Source organism: Lontra canadensis, unplaced genomic scaffold (genome assembly GCF_010015895.1).
Source record: "Lontra canadensis isolate GAN:19392208 unplaced genomic scaffold, GSC_riverotter_1.0 scaffold28, whole genome shotgun sequence".
NCBI classification, from domain to species: Eukaryota; Metazoa; Chordata; class Mammalia; order Carnivora; family Mustelidae; genus Lontra; species Lontra canadensis.
The window spans coordinates 7,407,410-7,433,612 of record NW_022631022.1 but is presented as its reverse complement, the minus strand read 5'-3'; the positions used below and the strand labels follow the sequence as shown (position 1 = coordinate 7,433,612).

Genomic DNA, 26,203 nt, shown 5'->3' with positions numbered 1-26,203 from the left:
TAGGTGTCTTAATTACGTGTCCAGTGCACTCTCTGGTTTGAGATCTTCCTTACTGTGTTCCATGCAAACTCCCAGGGCATTAACCACACAGATAATAAAATGAATTCACAAACAGATGTGCTTGCATCAAAGATCAATATGTTTTTGGAGTATATACCATACTGGATCATCCATGATTTAGTTATTCTTTGCTTGCCTTTAATGCTTATATATTTCATTTTCTTCCTGTCTCTGTGTTTGTCTTTTACATGAACTCCATACCTGGGTACACCTTTAAATCAAAGACTCTTTCCTCACCCAAAAGATTCATAGATGAGTTTTTTAGAAGCTGAATCAACTCTGAAAATCTCACTGCTTTCAGTACAACGAACAGCAAACATTCTAATTCAGACCTAGCCACAGGGGCTTGTCTTTCTAATAGAAATGTAAAATAGATCTTTATTTGCCACAAAATTAAAATGTGATCCAATTATGCAGAATATGAAGGAACTTGTTGAATTACAAAAAAAAAAAAAAATCACACACACTAAATTAAAACAATGATACCATAGCCTTAATTACCTTCGGTTTTACTACTGTAGCTTTCAAACAGTACCGGAATAGGATGAGACACGGTCACGCCTAAGATAAAACAGACATAGAAAAACAGGACTCTGTTTAAACAAACAAATGAACAAATTAAATTTAAACAACTTTTTAGAGCTACATCGACCACCCTGAAAGTCAACCAGTGTTACGGAGCGCACGGATGTGATCCCCGCAAATTCATATATTGAAGCCCTTAGCCAGAACGTGATACTCCTGTGAAGGTGATGAGATTTAAATGAGGTCAGGCGGTTGGGGTCCCTGTGATGGGATTAGTGCCCTCAGAAGAAGAGGAAGAGACACCAGAACCTCCTCTCTCCACCATGAGAGGACATAAGAAGAAGCCCGCTTCAGCAAGCCAGGAAGAGGGCCCTCACCAAGAATCAAATCTGCCAGCACCTGGGTCTAGAACTTCCCCATTTCCGGAACGAGGAGAAAATAAAGTTCCGCGGCTTAATCTACCCAATCTCTGCTATTTTGTTATTGTAGCTGGAGCGAAGACAATGAAATACTTACGTTATAGTTACGCAGACTTCTGTACTATTCATTACAGCCATCAAGGTTAAGTGGTTATACAACATCCCTTTCTCAGGAACTGGATCAGGGGTTAGTTATTCGTGTGCATTAAAGTATGTGAGAAAATATTTAGCCTTCCTAAATCTGCATTTTGCAAGGGCTATTCTTGCAGTGACTTACTTATACATTTATAGCCTATCTCCCAATGCTTTTGCCTTGGCATAAAGTGAAAATTAAAATAGAACTGCATATTTAGCTCAACTTCCCTGTCACAGAACCAGCCCTCAACTTTCTAAAATGTATGACTTTAGCCTTAAAATGATGCCTCCAAACCGCTTCACTTTTTAGTTGTCTGTGTACACGGGGGCCAGGCGCACGGATGCTCCCAGGAGGCTGGGGGTTCCCCAGGAGGCAGATGTCTCCTCCTCTGGAAACACCGAGGGGGAAATATGCAGTTAATGAGGAAGGGCAGTGCTTCACTGACCAGTCTGTGTGGAAGCTCAGATTTTAAATAAACCGATGACCTCACACTCAAGAGGCTCCAAATCACCCCTAGGGATCAAACTTGTCCAGCCAGTCTTTCTTTCTCTAACAAAGACCAATACTCTTCCCCAGTCCACCTGAATGACCCGAGTGATACCTAAAATGGGCAGAAAAATTCCACAACAGAAGGCAATACGTGTGCAATGCGGCCTATCTGAACCCTCAAGCCGAGGATCTTTGGTTCAGTTAAGGAACAAAGATTCTTTTTCAAACCACAGGGGCTAAGCCCATATGTATTCAAACAGAAGAAAATAAAATCACTTCATATGCACAACCTCTAAATGATCAATTCCTATACACGCCCCAATTTTCTCAAGTGACTCAGTTTACCTAATTTATAGAAGAAAAATGCAGAACGGGTGATCCAGAACTATCTGGCCTAGGCTAAAGCTATAGATACTATTTCCTTTGGAAAAAGAAAAAAAAATACATTCATTGAATCAAAATTAATCCTCAATGTTTGGCAAGCTGACATAGGACACCCAAAACATAAAGTAACCTATGCGTCTTCATCAAGAGCCATAACTCTCTTCCTGCATCGCTGCCCAGAAAGGCCATGACCTTAGGCTTTCACTCTCAGGACGGCGGCCAGAGCAAGAGAAGTCAAGCTGGAGAACTCTCTACGGTGGTTCTCAGGTAACCAGCTGGTTAGATTTCATCTTGTAGGTTAGCTTTGCCTTGCTAGCAATGGAGGCGCTTGGCCTGGGCTTCCAACGATTTCTGTTTAGGTTTCCTCAGGGCTCAATTCTAAACAGCCCAAATAAAGGCTCTGCTGTCCTGAAGGGCACCTTTCAAGAGAAACAAAAATAGGACGCTCGCTTAACAAAAGGGGACTGTTTGGCCACCAACGTCCTGAACGGGGTCTGACCGTAGAACTGGAAGGGCTTTCTGCAAAGTTAAAAAGAAGAAGAAAAACAGCAGCAAGAAAAGAATCATCACAAAATCACCCACTCCAAACCTTCCTTCCCCCTCAGAAGTGCCAACAGATAAAATATAAACCTCTTAGAAGGAAACTCCAGCCGGAGCTCAGCTTTCAGATTTTAGAAGACACTGGCATCCCAAGGCCTTCCCACTGTCAGATCAAACACACACAAAATGGTTCCCTGATATTTGCCCAGTTTCCCCCATACCATAAAAAACAGGCTTTCATTTTAATCTACTTACCACACTGTGGGTGAAGGCCTCTAATTTCACAGCACAGAGATAACACAAATAATTCATATGACATATTAGTGAAATATCTACAGGGGAAGTATTTAGTCAGAGCTCACTGAAAACAAAGGGGAGCTTGGCTACCGCCTCAGAAGGCAAAGGAATGGCTCTTCCCACAGGCAGAGCCCCTCCTGTCACACTCACTGGAGTCAAAGATAAATTCAGCCTCTTAGTATCCAAGTTGTTTTAAGTCAACAGGTCTCCCCAATAATGCAACACTTCTCTAGTCCCTCCACACGAGGTGACATTATCCCCTCCTTTCCAGGACCTCCAGAGGCTACTCCACGTCAGCAAGCCCCTTGAAAACACTAAGTGCCAGAAACACACAACAGCAATCCCACTATAATCATCATCCACCACCACCGTCTGCCCCGCCAAAAAACACTTGTGCCTTTCTGTGTCTCTCTCAACTACAAAGAAAAAAAAAAAAACTCCCATTTAATTTCCCATGGCCAGACCCATCCTTTGAAGATCTCATACCCTTTCTCGAGACCCTCTTTCAACTTTCTCTCTCCCACGAAGCCTTTCTCCCAGGATAATGTGGAGACCTCTCATATAGCTACTATTCATTCCATTTCTCCCAACCTTGAGGTTCTGCCAAGTGTGAGGCAGATTCCCCGTAGAGACAGGATAAATCAATGCTGAGTTGTGTAGAAAGTTTTTTTAAAAGGGGGGGGGGGGAGAGGAGGGCAACAACTCTACAATCATCAGTTAGACACGATGGGAAGGAGACCACCAACAAAGCAGATAAAATTCAAACGCAACCTATAGCTGCAAAGTGTATTAAAACCTCACTCTAACTTTAGATACATTCTTGGTGGGGTGATATTTTTGTTTTTGTTTCTTTTTTAATGCCTTTAGTAAATGTGAGATTTCTGAGTCTCAAGCCAGTTTTCAGAGATACCTCCCTCTGTCAAGGCATCAATCCATCTCTTTCACATTCTCAACCACACCCACTTGGACCTTCGGCTTATCTTCTCTTGATATAAACATGTACACATGTCCTGGCAGAAAAATATCACCTTCCAATACCCTGTTAAAAACACTGCTCCACCACGCCTCCAGCCCAGCTGTCCCTCCTGAGCTCCAGGCCCTTATTAAAATACTGTTTTTCCTGATTCCCTGGTTAACACGCTCCCTGCCAGCCCCAGATTTCCAGCTGCCCGTGAGACACTTCCCCAGAACCTCCAACTAAGCCCTGGGGACCCGTTCACAACCCACCCCGAACTGTCCCAGCCAACAGTTCCACCGAACTCACGTACTGACTCCTGCCATCACCTCCCTTGTGAGCCTAGGATTTTACCTCCCAGGAAATGCTGCCTCGGAGCCTACCCTTCCCCCCATCCAAGCCCTGGCCTGCACTATTTCTCTTCAGAATTGTCACAGAGATCTCCTAACTTGGCTCCTTTCCACCCCAACTTCAAACACACTTATGCTTAAGGACCTTAACAAAAAGAAATCTGATATTTTTCACTTGCACAAAATTTTGCATAGGAAAATGTTCAAGATGCTTACCTGGTCCCTTCCTGGTTTGTCCAGCTTCATCTCCTGGTCCTCGCCAACATACCTCATGCCCCGGCCAAGCTACACCTCATTCACCCTACCCGAATGTGCCATGAACTTCCATCTCTTGTATCCTGGCCCAGAATGCTCTCTCACTTTTTGTCTTCTAGGTAAATCTCTCCTCATCTTCCCCCAAACTAGGCAAAGCTACCTTCCCCAGTGAACTTTCCCTGACCCCTCATGAGGGGTATTCTCCCTCTTCTGTGTGCTGCATATTTGGTAAGTATCTCTGGTTATAGCACTCTCCACTATTTTTTAAACTACTGTGTCTTTCCTGCCTATCAACTCCCTTAACTGGTACCTCCACTGACCGGCACGTGACCTGACACACAGCAACTGCTCAATAAATACTTGATGAATGAAGGAACGGAGGCGATACATGGCCTCACTTTTAAACATCTGAAGCTTCTGAAGAATACTGGATTTTCTTGCCTCATCCCAGTCTTCCCACCACTGGCTCGTTGTGAACATACCGATCTAAATTGCACGGTCACTAGCATCCTGAGGGCACTCACTGAATGCCCAAGTGACAGACAGAGAAATGGGGACAGAATACTCAAGACAATCTACAGCGCTGTCCCCCAGGAACTGAGACCAGTGAGAAGATCAACACAGCGAAGCAGTGAAACAGAAATTCAGTGAGGACTCTAACTAATGAGTGACAAGACCGGAGTGCGTTTGCTCCTAAGAAATAATAATGGGAAAGACTAATTAATAAAGGGATGTCATCAAACACCATGGTAATTTTCATTGTAACATTTTACTGGGCGCGATATTGATATGTTTTTCATTGAGGTTTATAATAAAACTTCTCCACTCAATGTATTCTTAATCCACATGCCAGGCATTGATGCTGTGTGCTGTCTCCTGAAAGGTTCACAGAGTTTAAAGTCAACATTGCTGATCTGTGATACAGCGAGGGCACAGTTGTTTATGAAGCAACTCTGCTTTCAATGTTTTGGTCATCAGAGCAAACAAGATATATATTAAAGTTAAATTTATTCTAAACTACATAAAATCTCCCCTCTTTGGATGAGGTCCTTCTGAGGTTCCAGATTACCACATGGTGGTACTGACAATGGTGCAAAAGCAAAACTCTGAAACATGGGGAGGGGAGAGATGGAGACGACAATAAAATCCCTTCTAGAAGGCCACTGCAGGAAAATCCCTTCCAGATGGCCACTGCACAAAAACATGGGAACGGAGGCTTGGACGCAGCAGTCCATCCCAGAGATGCCAGGTAAGTCTTCAGAAGCTCCCCGGAAATAATACCCCCCTAAGAGGTGGAAACTCACACAGAGTGCCAAATGACCCCACCCACGCCAGTGCTCTTAGGAGTAAAGAGATAAAGTCACAGGGCGCCTGGGTGGCTCAGTGGGTTAAAGCCTCTGCCTTTGGCTCAGGTCATGATCCCGGGGTCCTGGGATCAAGCCCCACATCAGGTTCTCTGCTCAGCAGGGAGCCTGCTTCCCTTCCTCTCTCTCTGCCTGTCTCTCTGCCTACTTGTGATCTCTGTCAAATAAATAAATAAAAAATCTTAAAAAAAAAAAAGAGATAAAGTCACTAGAACCATGGCAAAGCCTAACAGAGTCACGGACTTCCTTATTCACATGTCCCACAGGGCAGAACCACACTGGATGCTTCATCTCAGATCCCGTTTCTGCTCCAGGCTTAGCTAATGACTTCAGGCTTAAAAATATGTCTCTATCTCTGTGCTGTGGAAGAAGTCCTTTGGCCAGTGTCCTTCCTTGGGAGACAACTGACAAAATAAAATAAACCTCATTCCTGGGCCTTAATGCTTCTTTCCCACCCTGAGACATATCAATGAATAGAGGTTCTCAGAAATGGTAATGAGGACCAAGAGGTTGAAACAAATACACAAAGCCTTGCTCTCAACCCCTGTCCTTGATACCATATTGACCTGGCCTGAATAACTGACATGTCTCCCCATCAGGCTAGCCGGCTTGCCACAGTCATCACGGATTTTCTTGATCTGCCTGATGGGCATGATATACGTGTATGCCTGTGTATATATGTGTATGGACATGTGTTTCTGCGTGTGTGTATACATCCATCTACATTTACATTTAAATATATAAAGATGAACTTTTTCACTAAACAATGGCTTATTTTCACTAACTATTCAATTATTAAGGATTGGGGCTTCTCAGCCAGAGTCTGTTTCTTAAAAAACCAGCTACTCTATGCCTGTATGTGTGTGTATTACCCACACCATCACAATACAAATTAGACAAAATAGATGTGTAATTAATGGTGTCATTCAGTTTACAATGGCACTATTACAATGCCATTACTCTATTTTCATGGCTACTGCATATTAGAACTGGCTTCCAACTCCGTTGAGTAAAGAAATAAAACAACCTCATCAGAGTGTCAATTAATTCTGTATAAGTCACGTAGAATCTCGAAACAAAAACATTTTCACGGCGTCCAAGAAATACCGGTTTCCACTATTGGTTCACTTTCCTCTTCCTTGCTAATGCTTCTACCTACTATACTTTGACCTATCCTAGTCCAATTATAAGCCAAAATCAATACAGGACCCTCAGCAAGTTTAATTGCTTCTCTAGGAAAGGATATTATAATCCATCAGCACACCCTCCCCTTATGCTAGCGGTACTTCCCCGGGTTTACCCAACACCGTGGTGGTACCCTTAACTACTCTTTCTCACACTGCTCTCTCTCATCAGCTCAACTACTGGAACAGCAGAGCAATTTCGAGCAGGTTGCGAGTCTCTGAGAGTATTGCTTGCAAAGTGCATGTAAATTATTAGATTACGTTACAAGTGAAAGACTCAGCAGTGGGTCACCGTAGTGGGGCATTAATGCAGAACAAGTTGAATGGAACCCTCACAGACAAGCTTCTGCAACGTGATTTTTTGGCAGGGAGGAGAAAGTGAGTAAAGGGGAAGGGAGGGCAGGGAATGATGACGGGTTGCTGAGAAATGAGGCGTGAGAGAGCTCTGGAACACACTGGGGAGGAGGGCGCTGCCACAGCCTCGATGGCTGGAGGGGGCAGCTGGAAGCATGGAAGGAACAGCAAGGGTGGGAGGAGGGAACGGGCAGGCAGGCCCTTCTTCTGGTTCACTGGAGGGTGTGGGGTATCAGCTCAGGAAGCCCAAGTGGCTGACAGGGTTGAGCTTCAGTGATTTGTCCTCACAAGGATCCAGTCCGTGAAGGTTGAGCTGTGTGACTGGGGCAAAGCCAGTAAGGAAAGGGAACTAGCAGTAAGAGATAAGGTTTTTGATGCCTTCGGATACTCTTGTTTATCTCACTGAGCAACCCATCAGAACCACAGAGTGATGATCGGAGGAAAGGGAGTCGGAGACCTGAGGAAGAGAAGGTGAGAGGTGGCCAGAGGGCCCCTGTTTCTCTACGTGCTCCATCAACACTACCAGAACTGGGGCCGCATTCCACGTGTGCCGAGCATCCTGCTAGGTGTCGTGCATGGACAATCACACGTGGTCCTCAACCATCTTGGGAAGCCAGCATCAGAAACATCTCCAGTTTTCAGGTGATGAAAGAAACACACTGAGCGGTGAAGGCACTTACCTAATTTCACACGGTTAGCACCGGGCACACCTGGGCCTCTGGCCCACGTCTGCCTCACGCCGAGCAGGCTTGCAACAAGCACGCATGCGGGTTCCCAACATGTCCAGCCCTCATCTGAGTCGCTCAGGACTGGAGCAGGCCTGAACCCGCCACGGAGGGGAGGCTGAGTGGTTCCAAGAGAGACAGAAATGGGACAAACAAGGGCTCCTGGGTCCAAACGCAAGGCTCAGCTGGAAGTTGAAGCAAGTAGAAGCGGTGCTTGCAGGGTCGGTAGGACAGAGCTGAATCTATTGAACAAGTGACCAGCTGGGCAGAGCCCTGTGACGGGGACACTCTCTGCACAGCTGATGAGCACTTATTTTTGCAAAGCACTGTGGAGGAGTGGAAGAATAAACCACGGTGCTGGTCTTCTTGGGGAGAATAGTCACCTCTCTGGGAAGTAAGACCGTAAGACAATAGAAAGGAATCTGGCAAAGAAAGAGGTTGCATGCTTACTGCATGAGCAAGGCCCACATGACTGACAACTGTGGAAGACTAGGGTCATGAGAATGGCAGGAGGGAGAGGGTGAGTTTCATCTTCCAGCCTTATGGAAAACGATTGCAGGCTTACAAGCAGCAAAGAGAGATAGGGGCAGAAGATGGGAGATGGGGTTGGGAAGAAGAGGGGAAAGGTGAACACATATATGAGGAACAGGACTAAAGAAGGCCAAAGCCAAGACACAGGTAGAAGAGAATCATCAGAAGTGACACAGACCGTGGGCTTCACTGAGAGATGCCACCCCTAGAATGCAAGATCCAGGAAGGCGGGGATCGGCCCCCTCTCGTGTGCTGCTTTCACACGCAAGGTGCTCAGCAAAACTTTGTGGAATGAAAGAATGCCACCCTCGGGCTTTTTGACAGTGACATCAAATCCAAGCAAAGGGGATTCCAAAATCTCCATTCTAAGCCCGCCTTGGCAGATGCGTGTCTAAATGAAACAGGATATTAATGAGCATGTGCTAAAAGTGGCATAAAGATACCACATGACAAATAGTAAGTATTTACATTATTTTTCCCTCCCCCACCTCCTCCCTGAAATCATAATGAGTAACACCTGGAGTCCAACATCAGTTACTGTGGAAACACCCCATCTCTCCCGCCTTCCCTCCAACTGCCAGGCCATGGCTCACAAAAAGGCTGCTTCTACCTCGTGCCCAGGACAGGGTTTTTAAAACTGTGAGAGGCAGCCCATAAATAGATCATGAAACCAATCTGGTGGCTCATGATTTGGATCTTGTCTTAAAATACCAGAGCAAAAATAACAGCACATCCCAGGTAAAGGATAAATATTTTACATGAGAAGTTTATTGCACACGCATGGGGTGTATGTGTGTGTGTACGTGTACTGACTCACAAAGTACTATATTTCTCTCATTGTAGGTCACAATATAAACACTTAGAAGATATTGCTCTGGAGGGGCAGGAAATTCCACTACTGGACATTTTTTTTTCTTTCATATTTAAGCTGAGTGACCCTTGTTTTCCTGACAATCCTGGCTGAATGTGGCTGTCAGAGGTACAGCTCTTTGGGCCAGTAAACGTGGCTCATCCTGTAACATCAAGAAATTCTATGCAACATACTAAGTTCAGAATTCGTTCATTCCAAGTACACCCAGTTTCACAATATACAAACAATCTTTTTGGAGGAAAAAAAAATAAGATTTATTTTTTTCTAGTTACAAAAGTAATACATGTGCAATGCAGGAGAGTCAAAAATACAGAAGAGCACAAAGAAAAAAAACCTCACACCGGAGATAACCATTTTATCATTTCATTATTAAGGTGTATGTGGGTCTTTATTAATACACACACACACATACACACACACACACACACAAACACAAACATTCTGACTATAGTTTTTTACAAAAATGATTCATTCTATGCACACTGCTATGAAGGTCATTACTTTTCACTAATAGATGACATTTTCCCTTATCAAGAGATATTTTTCTACTACAACATGATTTTTATTGGCTACATAGTATTCCACGGGTGGATTTGCTGGTGAGAGTCTCTATAAAAGGCACTGCCTTAAATCCTTCACCTTGAGGAAAGCAGACAGCCGCCAAGAGCCAGCCTCCCCCACTCCACCGTCTGGCTGCATCCAGCTCCAGTGAGCACCTGCCCCACCGCCCCCAGGCTGGGACCAACAACAAGATGCTCCCCTCCAGAGCCTCTATTCTATATTCTGCCAGATCATCAGCGCATGAGACATGGGCACTATTTTCACTATGCTTTAGGATGGCTTTACTGACACCACCACCAGTTCACTGGCTAATTTTGCTACAATAATAAAAATACCCAGTGGGATCTGAAAACATAACCGTTATTGATAATGTTCCATTATTGATGCACGGCCAACATAACGTGTGCTGACTTTCAAACACATCAACTACCTCATGCTGGATGAACTTGTGTACACATTGTGATATTCTCAGGCGGCTCTCCTGGCGGGGGAGGCCTTTGAATCAGTACCTTACCAGAATTGCTGAGCATCTCAGCACAGCGCACAAGGGCCAGGGAACCCGGAACCCTTCCACAGAAGAAGACCCGTATTCTTGTCACAGCCTTGCTACTTAGTAGGAATGGGAACTCGGATGCATTATTAGACTTCTGTGAGCATCAGCTGGAAGGAGGAGGCCAGGCTAGATGATTTGCCTCTAACAGGCTTTGGGCTAATAAAGCACAACCAGCGCCTACATCGTGAGTGAGAACAACACACCAGCACACACCCTCGAGCTCAAGATTAGGAAACAAGCTCGAGGAACTTGCTAGAGCCTCTCAGTGTCACAGCAGTTCCTCTACTGATTCTCTGTAGGGCCTCAAGAAATTTGGGAGCCTCACTAATCTTCAACCTTCCTCTTCCATGCTGTGAAATGTTCCGTCTTCTGGGTTAACAGACTGCTCTATGGAAATTATCCAGGTTCCCGCTTTCTGAAGACACGTGCTCATCAGAAGTGGGCCACGAGGGCCGGAAAGGGTAAATGCAACTTGCAACTTCACGCTTGTCCTCACTGGTCAACTAATATGATCAGTAAAAGAAGAATCATTTTTGATTATCAAAGCGTTTCATTTGTCTTTGCTTTCCAATGCTTCACTACCTGGACAATTGAGAGTTATGGGCAGCTCGTCCTCCCCGATGCCCTGTCCTTTCAGACATAACATCCCCATCACACAAACGTTCCTGGGAGTACACGCTGTATCCTTACCACGGCCTTCTTTCCATCCACTGGCTTCATGACTGTACAGTGAAAATGAAAGCAATGCAGTTTATCGAAGAGTTTTTAGACTTGCTAAATATACCCTTGTTTCTTCTGTGATTTGTATGTTGAAAATCCATAAACTTCTATATAGACAGTCTTCTCCAGGACTGGCATCGATCGTATGGGATGAGAGAAGCTTCTCTGCTTCTGGAAGGGCAGAATCGCATCTGGTTGTCTTTTCTCCGTCTTTGTCCATTTCTTCAGGTTTCTTCAAAACTAACTGGAAGAGTCAATAAACATGCCCGCCAATTCCCTTAACACACTAGGAGGCAGATTACCATGCCCTTCAGACCTGTTCTTGTTCTGTGTTTCCAAGTATTCCCTTACCTGCCTTTGTCAATTGGCATTCTCGACAAGTTCGTCATAACTTCTCAAAGTGTCAACTTTTCCTCTTTTCATTGCCCTTGTTAAAGATAATTTAAAATTAGAAAGTCACATTCCCCGCCATTTCAGAGTCAATGCTAATTTCATTTTCCTTTGCACAGAAGTCTCCTTCCCCCTAGAGATTCCCTTCCTCATTCACAGCCCCCACTCCCCGAGCCCCAAACAGGCATTCTTCATCCCTGTATGCGCTTTCATTCCCCTACTGTACCCTTCTTATCTCTCCCCAAAAATACTTCACCCAGTAAAACACACTTTAGCTTGTGGTTCTGCTTCCTTCACTCCACTTCTGAGAGAAATGTCTGTGTCTGGAGATTGTAAAGTCACCTTCAGGAAAGAGGCATACAGTTGGCTGTCAATTAATCAGGATAAGACAGAAAAAAATTACATCGTGCGCAGCTTCGCTTCTCAGTACATGCATTTATGCTTTGGGGATCAAGAGGATTTCTCCCACACAACCTAAAATTCATATTTATGCCTTTTGTTTGGCTATAACTAATTCTCTACCTAGCAGCACAGTAGTTAATAGTCTGGATTATTTAAAACAGTGATTACCATAGCTCATTATAAATTCAAGTGTAGGTCCCTCATTTTCCCCGTTCTGTCTCACCTCCATCCTTTGCAATCTGCCTATTTATCCTTGTTAGCACTCTTTGCTCATAAGTCCAATAATTTTATATTCTGTAATTTTTAGCCACACATCTAGTTTGACATACAGATTTTAAGCCAGTTTATTTTCCCCCATTAAGCACAGACCCAAACGTCACCATTCCTGTCACGTATACAATTCCATCAAGTTTCAGAGTGTCATTTATACACAATTTTATTTCTTCTTACTTCTTTCACACACGCCTACCACTTACGTACAGCAACTTCACTACATTCATATTTCATAAACTTCATCAGTATTCAGCCAAATCCTCCCCCGAAGTAAGCTAGGTATTTTTAACAGTGCGCTGCCTCTTTCACAGGCTTGAGGATCCTGTACTAAGTGGCACCCTTCCTTGCACCCCAAAGGAGTTTCATCCATTATGGTCTGTTCGTGGATGGAGGAACTTCCTGATTATTTCAAAAAACTTTCAGCTAGTTCACAATCAAAACTCAAACACCCAGTTACATTGCTAGAGATGATTTGAGGCTGGCAGATTATAAATCCTCTATGCCCCAAGCATTGCTACTCAGTTCCAGCCTCTGAGTGAGCTTTGGGGAAGAACAGCACCGGTACAGAGACTCCCCGGGCTGGCCTGCAGTCCTCCGGCACCTTCAAGGGTGGAGGAGACCTGTACTCTCAACTGGTGGTGGACACTGGAGAGGGCTCTGTAGCCGGCCACCAGGGCCTCAGTTCTGAGGATGAGACAATCACCAGGAAAACACAGGACCACACCACTGTCAACATGTCAGAGCACGTAAAGCAATAAGACAGAGAGTAATAATGACATGTCCACGGAGGCCATACACATCTGGTAGGGGAAAAAGGAAAATAAACAAACAAACATAAAACAACCATTCTTCCACCAACACAAGGGAATTGTTACCTGTAATTCCTTTTCACATTGGCATGGAAAAATGAAAGCAAAAAGCAAGCCACGAGACATGGCACATTTATTCCTCATCACCCCCCATTCAACCTCCTTGATGCCCTTATTCCAAAAACAAAATAATAATAATAATAATAATAGTAGTAGTAGTAGTAGTAATTGGACTGTCACAAAAGAAGACCCTAGCCCCTAAGATGAATTTGCAAAGCTGTGACATCAAGGATACCAGAAGATAAACACAGACTATCATGAAATCACGTGGGATGGCCCTGAGAAAGTCAGCCTCTGATGGTGCCGTCCCGGGCACGCTTTCCATACTGGTCCAGTGAACAAAGGCCCAAACTTCAAAGGAGAATTTCCTTTGGGGGAATTAAATGCTCTTTATTGATATTCTTGAAAGTCTTCCCACCAACCCTAGAATTTCCTAGTTTCTAGGATTTATGATACCCTCTCAATGTATCTAAGGAAGAGGTAAAATTACCCATCATTTTCTATCTACCAGAAGTTACATAATGCTATGGAAATACATTACATAACTTATTTGTAAATACAATAGTCTTCCTAAACATCTGAGAATGATTTCACATCCTCTGTTAAGGATGAAGAATAAAGGCTCTAGATTCAGGTTGAAATTTTCCTAGAAAGTAAAAACCTCAATTAACCAGAATCAACAAATTAAAGTGAATTTCCGTTTTGCTCCTTGCGAGCTAGAGACCAAGAAAGGCAAATAACAAAACATACTGATATTGAGGATTTAACAGAAAAAGAAAACAATTTCCAAGCTGGGATCAGGGCAGATTTAGTCCAATCTCTGGCATGTCTCCATTCACAGTTCTATAATGCACAATCAGAATTCATCCTCAGAATAGTGACCCTGTGCCACTGTAAGATCCTCAAACCTCAAAGAAAGATTTGATTACATTCCCCATGTTCTTTCTAGGGTAGGAAAGGGGACCAGCACATTTAAAAGAAACATATTCAAAAAGAAAAAGACAGAAAAGATTCAGTTAATCTACTGTTAGCCAGAAAAACTAATTCATTAGTAATGCCTTGGTACCCTTATAGAAAAATCATGATTTACTGTATATTAATCAACACTTGAACACTGATTATCTGGAGAATTTTTTTAAAGCATTATTCAAAATGATTCACTTTTATTTCTCTTAACATACGTTTTAGTAAGGTGGGTGAAAAATTTAACAGTTCGTTTCCAAACCAACACTTCCCATTATGAATCACACAAACAGACACATACACACACACAGGCACGCACACAATACTCCCCCCAACAACAACAAAAATACCCACATTTTTTTAAATGATAGAAGAGAGAACAATACAGAGAAAAAGAGACAGAGACACTGTTGCTAAATTTTCAACAAGGATGATAGTCTTCATATTCAGAAAGATACTCCACATTCTAGGTTAGGTTTACTCTGGTACCTTAAGGCCTTTCAAAGCGGACTCTTGTTGCTCCCGAAGAATCTATCACTAATCTAGGATGATTGATCAGGAATCTCCCTGAGGGAGTGGACGGTGTCTACCTCGGAGTACCTGAACAATGGCTCAAGGAAGACAAAGAGGGTAAGCAGCAGGTTATGTCAAAAGAAGCAAGCTGGGTTTTCTATAAAATTTTAGTCTTTGGCACACAGGGCAGTCATATTATAATTTTTCCCCAGACACCTGAAGTGTCATTATGTATCTTGCTTCTACGAATACGTAAGTACAGAAGCACGATTCATTAAGTAGATGGACGATGAGTGCGGAGAGGAGGAGCACTCTCAGAAAAAGCGGCCTACGCTGTAAGAAACCATACCACACAAAAAGAATTTTCAGTGACATCCAACTCAAGTCTGCCCTTCCAACAACACACCACAACTTTCTGGAAGCAAAAATGGGAAAATGTGCATCTTGCTATCAGAAGTGACAGGAGTGTGGCCCAAGGAGAAGCAGCCATGGGCTTGTCTCATGTGCATTCCAAAGGTTAACTGTGGACACGGATTTGCTTCCAAAAGCAATTCAGCTGTCACCCAAAATCCTCAGAATGTTTCCCCTGGGGGCACAATTACAGCAAATGAAAATTCTCGAACATCCCTACATCCTGCCTAGGAGCAGGATGTGTGGAACTAGCAGTGTGTGCCGCACCCCTGACCGCCAAGACCTCTGCTATCTTAAAAACACTAGATGAAGGGTCTCAGCGGAGGGGATTCCACGCAGACTCCGTATGTCAGTTTTGGAAATGGAGGCATTTTCTAGAAAAAGCCAAGGCTCTTCGTGATGCTAGTAGGTTCTGGAAAATTCCAGCAAGTGACTAACATAAAAAGAGTCTGCTATAAATGTTTTAACCACTCAGGATTTGACTTCTGGATTAATAATTCAATTCATTTTAAGGAAGAAGGGGTAAGCAACAGAAAAGTTATCATACCTATCACCAAATGCATTTTCTAAAATTATTCCATTTTTTCAGGGTATAATTATAAAGGTTTTTATGATCAATTTACCAGAAAATTAAAAGTCCCTTAGTTTAAAAAACAATCATTCCATCCCTCTGGCAAAGGATTTTATCCTAGCCAGTAGCTCTTTCAAACTATGGGGCATCACTTGTTCACTGTGGAGAGCCTGAGTTAGAAAAGTTGATCTAGAAAAGGTTATAAACTGCCAGGCAAGAAGGGTACCTACCAGAAAGTGAATCAGCCAAGACAGAAGGGGAGGAGTGGAGGCCAGGCACTTTGGTTATGTGGTTGTAGAAGTCCTCAGGGCTTCAAATAAACTACAGGCCTTGTTAACCGATTTTCAGTCAATCTAAACTGAGCCTCCAGGGGGTTCAATCTCAACCCAACTGAGTTTTTCAATGTTAATCCCATCTTTTGGTTTCGATTTTTCCCTTAGGTCGGCCTGCCCTAAAAGTCTTCAACTTACACATGGGTGTTCCAAACCAACTGCGTGCCACACAGCCCTGTAACGATAACTTTCGGAAAGTAAAATATGTAAGCTTCTCGCATGCATAGAATAACGAGATTCTGGAAAAGGGGTTTTAATAATAGTTATGTCACAATGCTTACAGCTCCCTGAAGTCCCTGAAAGCCTTGTTAAATTAAGATTCGCTGTGGTTTTTTTCCGTTTCATTCTTACTTCCCATGTTGCCTCTTGCCTTTCTTTTTTGCCTTCCATTGTGTTGTAGAGATGGTACTGAACACCAGCCATCGTTAATACCACCCAGAAAACGGGACAGTTTCATTACAACTGCTAATGTTCCCTGCTAGTTTTAAGCACGGGGGAGGTCCATCTTTCAGATTACAAAGTCACACATCTGATTCTGGTAGCGCAGGCACTAAGGGGACGCAGCCCATTCACACGGGGACTCCCAGGAGTTTGGCATTCAGCAACAGCTTCCAGTCTACCTAGGTAATGTCTCATGAGGTCACCTCAATGTCATGAGAATCCAGACCACAGTTTCTGGGGACTGCAAACACTGGTTGGCTGGAAGCGAACCCTGCTACCTCTCTGGAAAGCATCTCCCAAATCCAAAAGCTTCCCATTTCACCCAATGCCAAGAACTCCATTCAATCCTCCTTGAGGTTGAAAATGCTAATTATAAGGTGATGATGTTTGCTTTTCCTTTTGAGTTGTGTGCCTTTCTGTTTTAAGTATTAAAAAGGCGTAATCACCTAGTGTGTAGGTTAATTTCTTTCCGATATTGTAATTTATGCAACATTAATACTGGATGCCAGCTCCAATTTTCTTGCTGCTTACACTCTGGGAGCCGACTTGCATATTCTGCCAACTCCATTACATCATCTGAAAACCCAAACATTTCCCATTTTCAAATCACTCTCATCTACCAGGCATACCTACACTTTCTCTCTTTTTCTCCCTAGGTCACACACACAAAGATTGGTATCCCTGAGGAGCAGACACTACATCTGAGGTTAAAGTCTGCAAATACACAGAATTTCTGGAAGCTATTACTACTGCTGTGTTAGCTAAAGGATGCCTCCATCTCTGACCTTCCTTTTTCCATTCAGACTGTTATATAACCTAGTGCCTGCGTGCAGGATGTGAGTTGAGTGTTTGGGCCTTACCTCTTCTCCCTCCCCCTAGTAAATCTCCGGAGAGATGGATAAGGGGTTGGTTCAAAGGAGAGTGAGCAGACGGTGACCCTCTAGGGGACAAGGGGACAAAGGTCAACAGGTCAGTTGTACAGGGTGCATCCCACCCCTACTTTGTCCCTCTCCCCTTTTTGCTAAGCCTGGGGGGGCTAGTGGTACTGAATGCCTCAACGTTATATAATTTGCAAGAACAGCAAGTTACGGATTTGTTAGTTGGTTCTGCAGCCTGCCACCCTGATCTCCTGCAAGAACACCTTCTGGCAAGAATGACACCTGAAGATGCTAATAACAAAGGGGAGGGGTAGGTTACGGGAGAGAGGGGGGTGACAGCACAAACCACAAATTAGTGTGGCTTCTTATATCCTATCCCCCCCTTAAAAAAAAAAAACTCAGAAACACATGAAGGGGATTTTCTCCAGTGTTTCTGATTAACCCTGTTACATAACCCGCTCGCATTCCAAATCCACCGTCTCAGGGTCTAAATATACTCTTTGCAGCCAAAAGCTCTCCACACACAAACTCACGGAGCTGGCGGCAGGACCCGGCCCCTGGCCCTGATCCCCCTCCCTTCCTAGCCCTTGCTGCACACCCCTCCCGCTGAAACCGCGGTTCCGCGTGTTCACTCCTCGGAAATCGCCTTTAATTAAATGTTTTTCGTGTGTGTCATCCTGATGGCTTTTACTGTACTCGAATTCCGTGAATGGGAAAGCGCCCGGACAGGGGGTGTGGCTAAGAGGGGGGGGGATGAATACTGTAAAACAGCCAGCACATGATCAGCCATATTCCTACCTCCAACTATAACATCGAGAGGAAGGGAGCGGCTCCCGGGCCCCCACTCGCCTCTCTCCAGCCCTCCCCAATCGCCGCCAGAAGCCCAGTGTCAAGAGGAGGGGGCGCGCTGGGCCGGTGCCCAAGCCCGGGCTGGAGATCCTCCTGATCCCCAGCCCTGGGCTGCTCGCGCGAGCCCGCTTCCTCCGGAGTGACAGGCGTGATTTATACATTATTTACAACAGTAATTAAAGCCGTAGCTTCCTCCTGTTCTTTGCAAACTCCAGGCGCAATCAAATAAATAATCCCCCACCTCCAAGATAAACCCCCACATCAGGTTCCGACACCTTTAAGAAAGAGAGAGTGAGCTTTCCCCAACACTCGACTTTAGGAAAAGGCAAGGAGGGGGCAATGGAGTCTCCCGCCCCCCCCCCAGCACAAACGCTCCAAAATGAAGTGTAAAAATCGCTCGGGGGATTGGGGGGGGGCATCTCTCGCACTATCCAACCAGCATCCAACTCTCGCTGACCATTCCCAGGTTCTTGCAGAAACGCTTGAACCTCAGAGAGGGAAGGAATCCCAGGGCAGAAATAAGTTTGGGTGCATTTCCAGCTTTCTGTTTCTGCTTGTTTGCTTTTGCAGCCGCTCACTCCGAATGCGCGTGGAGCGCCCCATAGCACCACCGCCCTCCGCGCGCTGGCGCGCACACGCCCCCCGCCAGCCTGGGCGCCCGGCTGCGAACCCCGGGTCTGCAAACTTGAGGATCTCCCCTCTTCGCGCTCGCCAGACAACTTAGCGAGCACCTCACGCTCCTGTACCCCCTTCCTCCAGCCCTTCCTCCAAATCCCAAGCCCACCGTCGCGTTCCAGAGAAGGTGCCCACGTCGCCCCCAGATCCAGGAGCGCCCCCTCTCCACCCCCGGGGCTTCCCAGGTCGCTCACTCCTCCCGCACCCCCTCAGCTCTGCGGGGGACCGAAAACACACCCCGTCTGGGGCAGCCAGGGCCGAAACTGTCAAGAGGAGAAAAGGTAAAGCGGGAGGAGGGTGGCCATAAACGGATTCTTTTTTCTTCTTAAAAGGACACTGCCGCTTTAAAAGTTTCTTTCCCGGGCCCCCACTCTCCGGTTCTCCGTATTTTGGGGGAGCGTATTTAATTTGGACTACGCGGCTTTCCTCCTCTCTTCGCAGAAAAATCAAAGCCAGGGGGTGAGCCCGCCGGCTGTCAACCCTCCTGCCTCCTCCCCCGCCCCCCTCTCCTCCCGCAACCCGAGAACCGGCTGCAAAAGTTTGCAACATTTCTGGGGGGCGGAGGGGGGAGGGGAAGGGGGCTCCCCGGGCTCGGGGCGCCGCTGCAGGCTCGCGCGCGGCCCCAGACCCCGCGCTCCGGGCGCCCGCTCCCGGCCGGCCCCCGCTCCGCTCCCCGGCTCCCGCCGCCCCCTCCTCAGCCCCTCTCGCAGCCTCCTACCTCTGCTGGTGCTGGAATAGCTCTGTCTGCGCACCGGGGCGGGCGGCTCGCTCTTGCGGGCGGATTCCTGGTTCAGCGGGGTCTCCCTGGCGCCGGCGGCCGCGTCCGCGCCGCTGCTGCCCGGCTCGCTGGCGGCGGGGTCGGGGGCTGCCGGAGCTGACTCCATGTTTTTTCCCAATGTAGAGATCGCTGGAGATGGCGAGCTCCGAGACTCCCTCTATCTTCTGTTTTCAGAGCAACTCTATGGTACCAAAAAAAAAAAAAAAAAAAAAAAGGGGGGGGGGGGAGAAAGAGACCGGGGAGAGCTGGAGGGAGAGAGCAGGCGGCGGCGGCGGGCTAGCGAGAGCGCGAGGGAGCGCGCGGAGTGTGTCTGGGTGGACGTAAGTGTGCGCCCGAGAGGGGTTGGGAGGCGGGTCTGGCCACCGGCAGCGCTAGCGAGAGCTTCTCCAGCCGGCCCCCCCACCCACATTCCCCACCCTCCAGACCCCAGACCGAGAGCCACCGACTGGCTGCCAATTTTGGGGCGGGGTGGGGGGTTGGAGGGGAGAGGCTCTCTTGCCCCGATCCTCCCCTTTGCCCAGCCCAGAGACAGAAACGAGGATCAGCGAGATGATCCTGTGCCTACTTCTGAGAATCTCTCGGGAACAGCACTCGTCCCCATCTGCAGCCAGACTGAGAAGAGACAAATGCGATCATCCACGTTGGGGAATCGCAGGTAGCTCCCTGCCAGCCCACCCCAGAACTAAGGAGAAACTAAAAAGGAATTCGACCTGGCCCAACACCCCAAGGAAGGAGGAGGATGGGGGGACGTGGCACTTTTTACTTCGGGATGGGACGCCCAGTGGGTTTCCAGACTTGGTTTGATACGTCTGTGTCTAAAAGAGGCTTTAGGTCTTGAATTGCCCGGTACAGCCAATTTCTGGTGTGGCTGAAAGAGGTGGCTTTCAGCCCCTTCCCTGCTTTCTCTGAGAAGGATCCAGAAACCACTTGGCAGGGCAGTTTCTACTGAAGAAAACTTTGGCCTGTTTGGTTGATGACTATCTAAGCTGGTTGTAATATGGCGTACTGCATCTAGTTCTGTGTGGCTGCTAATTGTCAATTCCCACTGGTAATCTTACTATTAAACCTGCAGTCTCATCCATAAAAGATATACTGGAGAGGCATTAATAATGTCTTGGTGATAAAGTTCAGATAATTAACAGCTCTTAATAAGTCACATCATTGTAGACATCATTCTGCACCTCCCTTCCATTGAAACACACCCATCACATAGTAGGTGTTTAATAATATCAAAGGAAAGTAGAGAATTGCATCAATATTACCTTGACCCCAAACTCCAATATGAAGGGACAATACAAACTAAATGAGTAGAAAACATTCAGGTGGTATTAGCCTGACTTCTCTGTCTCAATGCTCAATTCACCAATTCTTTCTGACTGCCCAAATACTGATGAAATCAGTACATTTTTAACATACACCCCCACCTTCCTTTCAGAAAGCTCACAAAGTTTGACAATAAAAAATATTATTATATACCAGAAGGTGGCATAAATATGTGTATTTAGGGGGTTGGGATGGGAGAAAGAAGTAGGGAACATTTTCCTTTTTCTACCTTCCTAGTTTGGAAAAAGGCTTTTTAAAAATGGGGTAGGGGGGCTTGTTAGATAATTCCTTAAGATGAACCTCCATGTGCCAAACTTCACACATGATTTGTGTTACTGTTACTGATATTGGTCTGATTTCAAATACACAATGCTCTTTGCCGTGGTCTGTGTGTTAAATCAACAAAACCTGTGGTCCACTCTTCGGAGTGATGTAAATGAGATGTGAACGGTTCTGATACCTTAATCCAGTCTGCAAGGATCCCTGGCTTTAGCCTGTCTGTTGGCGCCTACAAACAATGCCCCGATTGTCTCCTCCATCCCAAATCAGATGTGTGGGTTCCCCCATACATCAAAGCACAGATTTCCAGAACAGCCTTCACACCATTTACAATTGGTTAGCCTGTTAATAATGTTCTTGATGTAATTGACCTAGCTTGTCACTCTTGACTTTTCTAAGTAAACAAATATATCAAAGTGCACAGTTTCATAAATAAGCAAGGGCCTCTGGAGAAGTGAATATCTTAAAATATATCCACTGCTCCATATTTATTTTAAAATATTTTAAACAATTTTCATATTAAATTTCACCAATAATTCTATTTGGGATACAAGTGGCTCAAAACATATCCCCGGCTCCTTTTTAGGTACCAGTAGCAACTCATTAACATTTTTCTGGTTAAGTCTATTCCCCTGAGCCTTCAACTGGTTCCTTTCCTGTTCTCCTTTGACTAAGCTGGTATTTATTCACCCTGGAAAGACCTTCCTGAAAATGGCCCTAGTGACCTTAGTCAATTAAGACAGAATCCATATTCCCTTCAGCGGCAAATTCCAGCTCCAAAAAGCCATTCCTCCTAACTCTCTAAAACAATTACTGCTTCTGCGATTTAAAACAATTGGGACCGAAAGTGCTTTCCCCAAGGGAAAAATAAAAGTGAGTTAGATACATTCCTTGACTGTCAATCATTGTTACTAAAGTATAAATTACCCAGATTGGGGAAGCATTTGAAACCTGGAAAGCACAGTGATTAGGTTTATATATTTTCCTTCCCTCATGCCCCTTGTCTGCTTACTAATTAAGGCTTTCCAATTTTTCAAATATTTGGAAAGATGGAAGCCTTCCTTAGTCTCTGCTCGTTGACAAAGGGCAATAATGTTTGCTTAAAAATGGTTATTTTACTTTGCACTACTGAGTTCTCTGACAGGTGATGGCTTAGAAAATCTATACTTTGTAGAAGAGATAAGCCTAAATCCATTTTTTGCAGACTGTTCTCTCCCTTCCCAAATTCTCCAGGACTCTCCCTATCTCTTTGCCAATCCCAGGCTTCCCTCTTGATACCACTAGTTTTTCTCTTATTCCGACCTAATTCCTGGGAACCTCCAAGTGAGCTTTGACTCCTCTCTCTCACCCCTGGCCCTAGCTCTCTACATCTTTCACATACTTGCCAAGTGCTTTAAATTCTACCTCTGTGACCTGTGACCTTCCTTTCCACAGCCTCCACTCCAGTTCCAGACATTGTTCACCTACACCATTACAGTAACCTTCCAAATAACTGGCCTTTAGTCTTATAACCATTCTAATCCATCCCAAATAACACTTCCAAGTTAATTACCCTGAACTACAGCTCTCATTTCCCACCATGTCACTCCCCTGCTTACAAGACTTTAATGGCTCCCCATTGCCTATCCAATTAACTACTAACTAGTCAACACGGTATTCAAGGCTCTACCTCGCTTATCTCTGCCCTCTTGCACCAGGGATGGCAAATTGATCTCATCTCATGAAGGAACTCCAGAGGTTGGTTGGAAAGGTGTGGGCTGTGATTAATTAATGCCGTCTCCCATGGGTGGAGGATTGGGACTGTGACACTCATGCAGAGTTTGCCAAACTGCCTTACATCCTTACATAATCCCAGCAATCCCTATGTAATCCTCAAACCAAGCCACGTGCTGCTTCCTATGCTTCCTCCTGCTTTTATTTTTTTTTAAGATATTATTTATTTATTTGACAGACAGAGATTACAAGTAGGCAGAGAAGCAGTCAGAGAGAGGAGGAAGCAGGCTCCCCGCCGAGCAGAGAGCCCGATGTGGGGCTTGATCCCAGGACTCTGGAATCATGACCTGAGCCGAAAGCAGAGGCTTTAACCCACTGAGCCACCCAGGCGCCACCTTCCTCCTGCTTTTAGTGCGGGAGACAGGGACAGGCGCCTCTTCTCCCCAAATGCTTTTCTTGCCTCCTCTGTCTGCTGAAACCCTACCTATCAAGGTCCATTCTGAAAGGCAACTCTTCTGTGGAACCTTCTCTGATTTACCCCAAACCAAATATTTGAGCTTCGTACTGTTGACCCTTGAACAACACAAGGGTTAGGGGCACTGACCCACCGTGCAGTCAAAAATCCACGTGTAACTTTTGACTCCCCCAAAACGTCACTAAGAGCCTACTATTCACTGGAAGCCTTACTGATGACATAAAAGGTCAATTCACATTTAATTTGTCTATGTTTCATATGTGGTGTTCTTGGAATAAAGTATGCTAGAGAAAAGAAAATGTTATTAAAAAAATCATGAGGAAGAGAAAATACATTTAGAGTACTGTACTACATTTATTTAAAAAAAAAGAAGAAAGAAAGAAAGAAAGAAAGAAAGAAAGAAAGAAAGAAAGAAAGAAAGAAAATCCACAGATAAGTGGCCCCGTGCTGTTGAAATCTGTGTTGGGCAAGGGTCAACTGTACTTTGCACCCCTCCTCTTAAGGCACTTGGCACACTTTATCTACTTTGTGCTGTTCTTGGTTGAACATTTGCCTTACTTTTCCTGGTAAAAGATATGTTCCCTGAAAATAGGGACTCTGCCCTTGCACATAGTAGGCACTCATTAGAATTAGTGGATTTGGGGATTGATAAACTAATCATAATGTAGCATGTCCACACAGTGCTCCATTACACAACAAGAATGAAAACCTAAGCATTTCAACTTTCAATCACTTGAAATAAGCATTTCCTTCCTGGATAAAAGATTAGTTGACATGTATGGGCTGTTAAAATTTATATATGCAAAAAAATTGACAGTTACTTTCTTTGCATTTCGTGGAGAGGGAGAGCAGGAAAATTATGGAAATATGTAGTAGAGTATCCTTGGGAGAGGGGAGCTTTCTACAACATGCCTAAGAACAAAGAAGACAGAAAATTAAAACCGAGTCCCAGACAACAAGTTTCTTTTCTTTCAAAAAAGCATCAAGAACCTGAAGCTGAACCCTTCCGGAAATAGACGAAACTCAAATGAAAAAGCAGCACTGCTTTTGGTGTGGGAGGGGCTCCATCCTGCTGAAGGTTTGGAGGTTCGGAGTCCGGCCAGCCCCAGACGCGAAAGTCTGGGGTGGGAAGAGCCCACTGTTCCGATAACAGAAGGAAGCCTGTAAACCTGAGGTCCTCACAGGTGGGAACAGGAGAGCCAGGCTCACCAGATGCTAGGAAATAATTAAGAAGATTCACTGTGGCTGATCCCCTGCAACTTTCTTCCCATTCTGTGAAAGAGGGAACTCAGATGCAGAGGACTACCTTGCTCCAGACCACCCAGTTAATCAGTGGCCTGACCTGGTAGCCTCAGAGCGGGAATTCCAGACCCAGCCCTGCCACTGAGGAGCGGTGGGTGGACAGTAAGTCATAATCCTTTCTAGATGCATTTCCTCATCTCCAGATGAGGGTTGATAGGAGGATAGATGAGATGGTCCTTCCAGAATGTCTGCCACTCAAAATTTTGCTATTATTCTTAGTCATCTTATAGGATTTAACAAAATACTGTATAAAACTGCCTTGTCCAGGATGGTAACCACTAACTATGGGTGGCTGTTGAGCACTTGAAATGTGGCTAATCCAAATTGAAATATATGATATATATTAAAACCCATATTAGATTTCAAGAGACAGTATACAAAAATGTAGTGTCTCACTAATAATTTTATATTGATTGCATGTTGAAATGACAGTAGTTTGCATCTATCAGGTTAAATAAAATATTCTGTTCAAATTAATTTCATCTCAATTTAACTTAAAAAAAAATCTGGCTCTTGGGGACACCTCGGTCGTTCAGTCGATAACGTCTGCCTTTGGCTCAGGTCATGGTCCCAGGATCTTGGGATCGAGCCCCGCATCGAGCTCCTTTTTCAGTGGAGAGCCTACTTCTCCTTCTGCCAGATGCTCCCTCTGCTTGCTCTCTCTCTGACAAATTTTTTTTAAAGATTTTATTTATTTATTTGACAGACAGAGATCACAAGTAGGCAGAGAGGCAGGCAGAGAGAGAGGAAGGAAAGCAGTCTCCCCGCTGAGCAGAGAGCCCGATGCGGAGCTCGATCCCAGGACCCCAAGATCATGACCTGAGCTGAAGGCAGAGGTTTTAACCCACTGAGCCACCTAGGTGCCCCACAAGTAAAATTTTTTAAAAAAATCTGACTACTGAAAATATAAAATTCATATGTGCTTTATACATCTATCAGATAGTGCTAATAAGGAACATATATTACACATAGTAGGTATATGATGATTTAATTAGAGTAATAACTAGTGTTCAACTGGGGTACCACTGGGTCAAGAGTTACATGATGTCTATCTTGGCATTTTACAAAATCTTCATTGAGCTCTTATTACTCTATAGGGAAAACAGAGACAGATTATGTCTTACAGAGAAGGTAAAAATTGCACACCAAAACTAAGTGGCATTCAGTGATGAGGCTACAACAGCCCTAGAGACGAGGATCTAAGTTGCTAAAAGTCTTGCTCAGGGACTGGAACACAAGGGACCCTGCCCTGGGCAGCTACCATTCCCTTTGTTAGCTTCTGAGCTAACAAACTGGGTGTGGAGACTTCAATAAGAGGAAAGCATGTGACAACATGAAAATGCCAAGGAATCTAGAGGGATTTCCTGCAGCCTAGTGTTTGCAACCGGAAACACGTAAGCTTCACCTGGGTGAAGTGGAGGTGATGTGCTGGGTTCGTTGTCCTTTGTAGAACCATCATAATCATACTGATTCTGAGCTCTCAAATATTTTTG

At 45.0% G+C, this 26,203-nt stretch overlaps 1 protein-coding gene and 1 long non-coding RNA gene across 2 annotated transcripts in view; one reads left to right on the top strand and one right to left on the bottom strand.

Annotated features, from left to right (window-relative positions):
• Positions 1-19,785, bottom strand: part of RORA (RAR related orphan receptor A) — a 700,799-nt gene extending 681,014 nt beyond the window's left edge. Inside the window, exon 1 of the mRNA XM_032864806.1 lies at positions 19,559-19,785. Coding sequence (XP_032720697.1) covers positions 19,559-19,724 — 166 coding nt within the window. The 5' untranslated portion in view covers positions 19,725-19,785. The remainder of the gene's footprint in view (positions 1-19,558) is intronic.
• Positions 18,607-20,432, top strand: LOC116871914. Its single transcript, XR_004383561.1, has 3 exons — positions 18,607-19,299; positions 19,742-19,804; positions 20,140-20,432. It is a non-coding gene; the product is annotated as an uncharacterized LOC116871914 (long non-coding RNA).
• Positions 20,433-26,203: the final 5,771 nt, after the last annotated feature.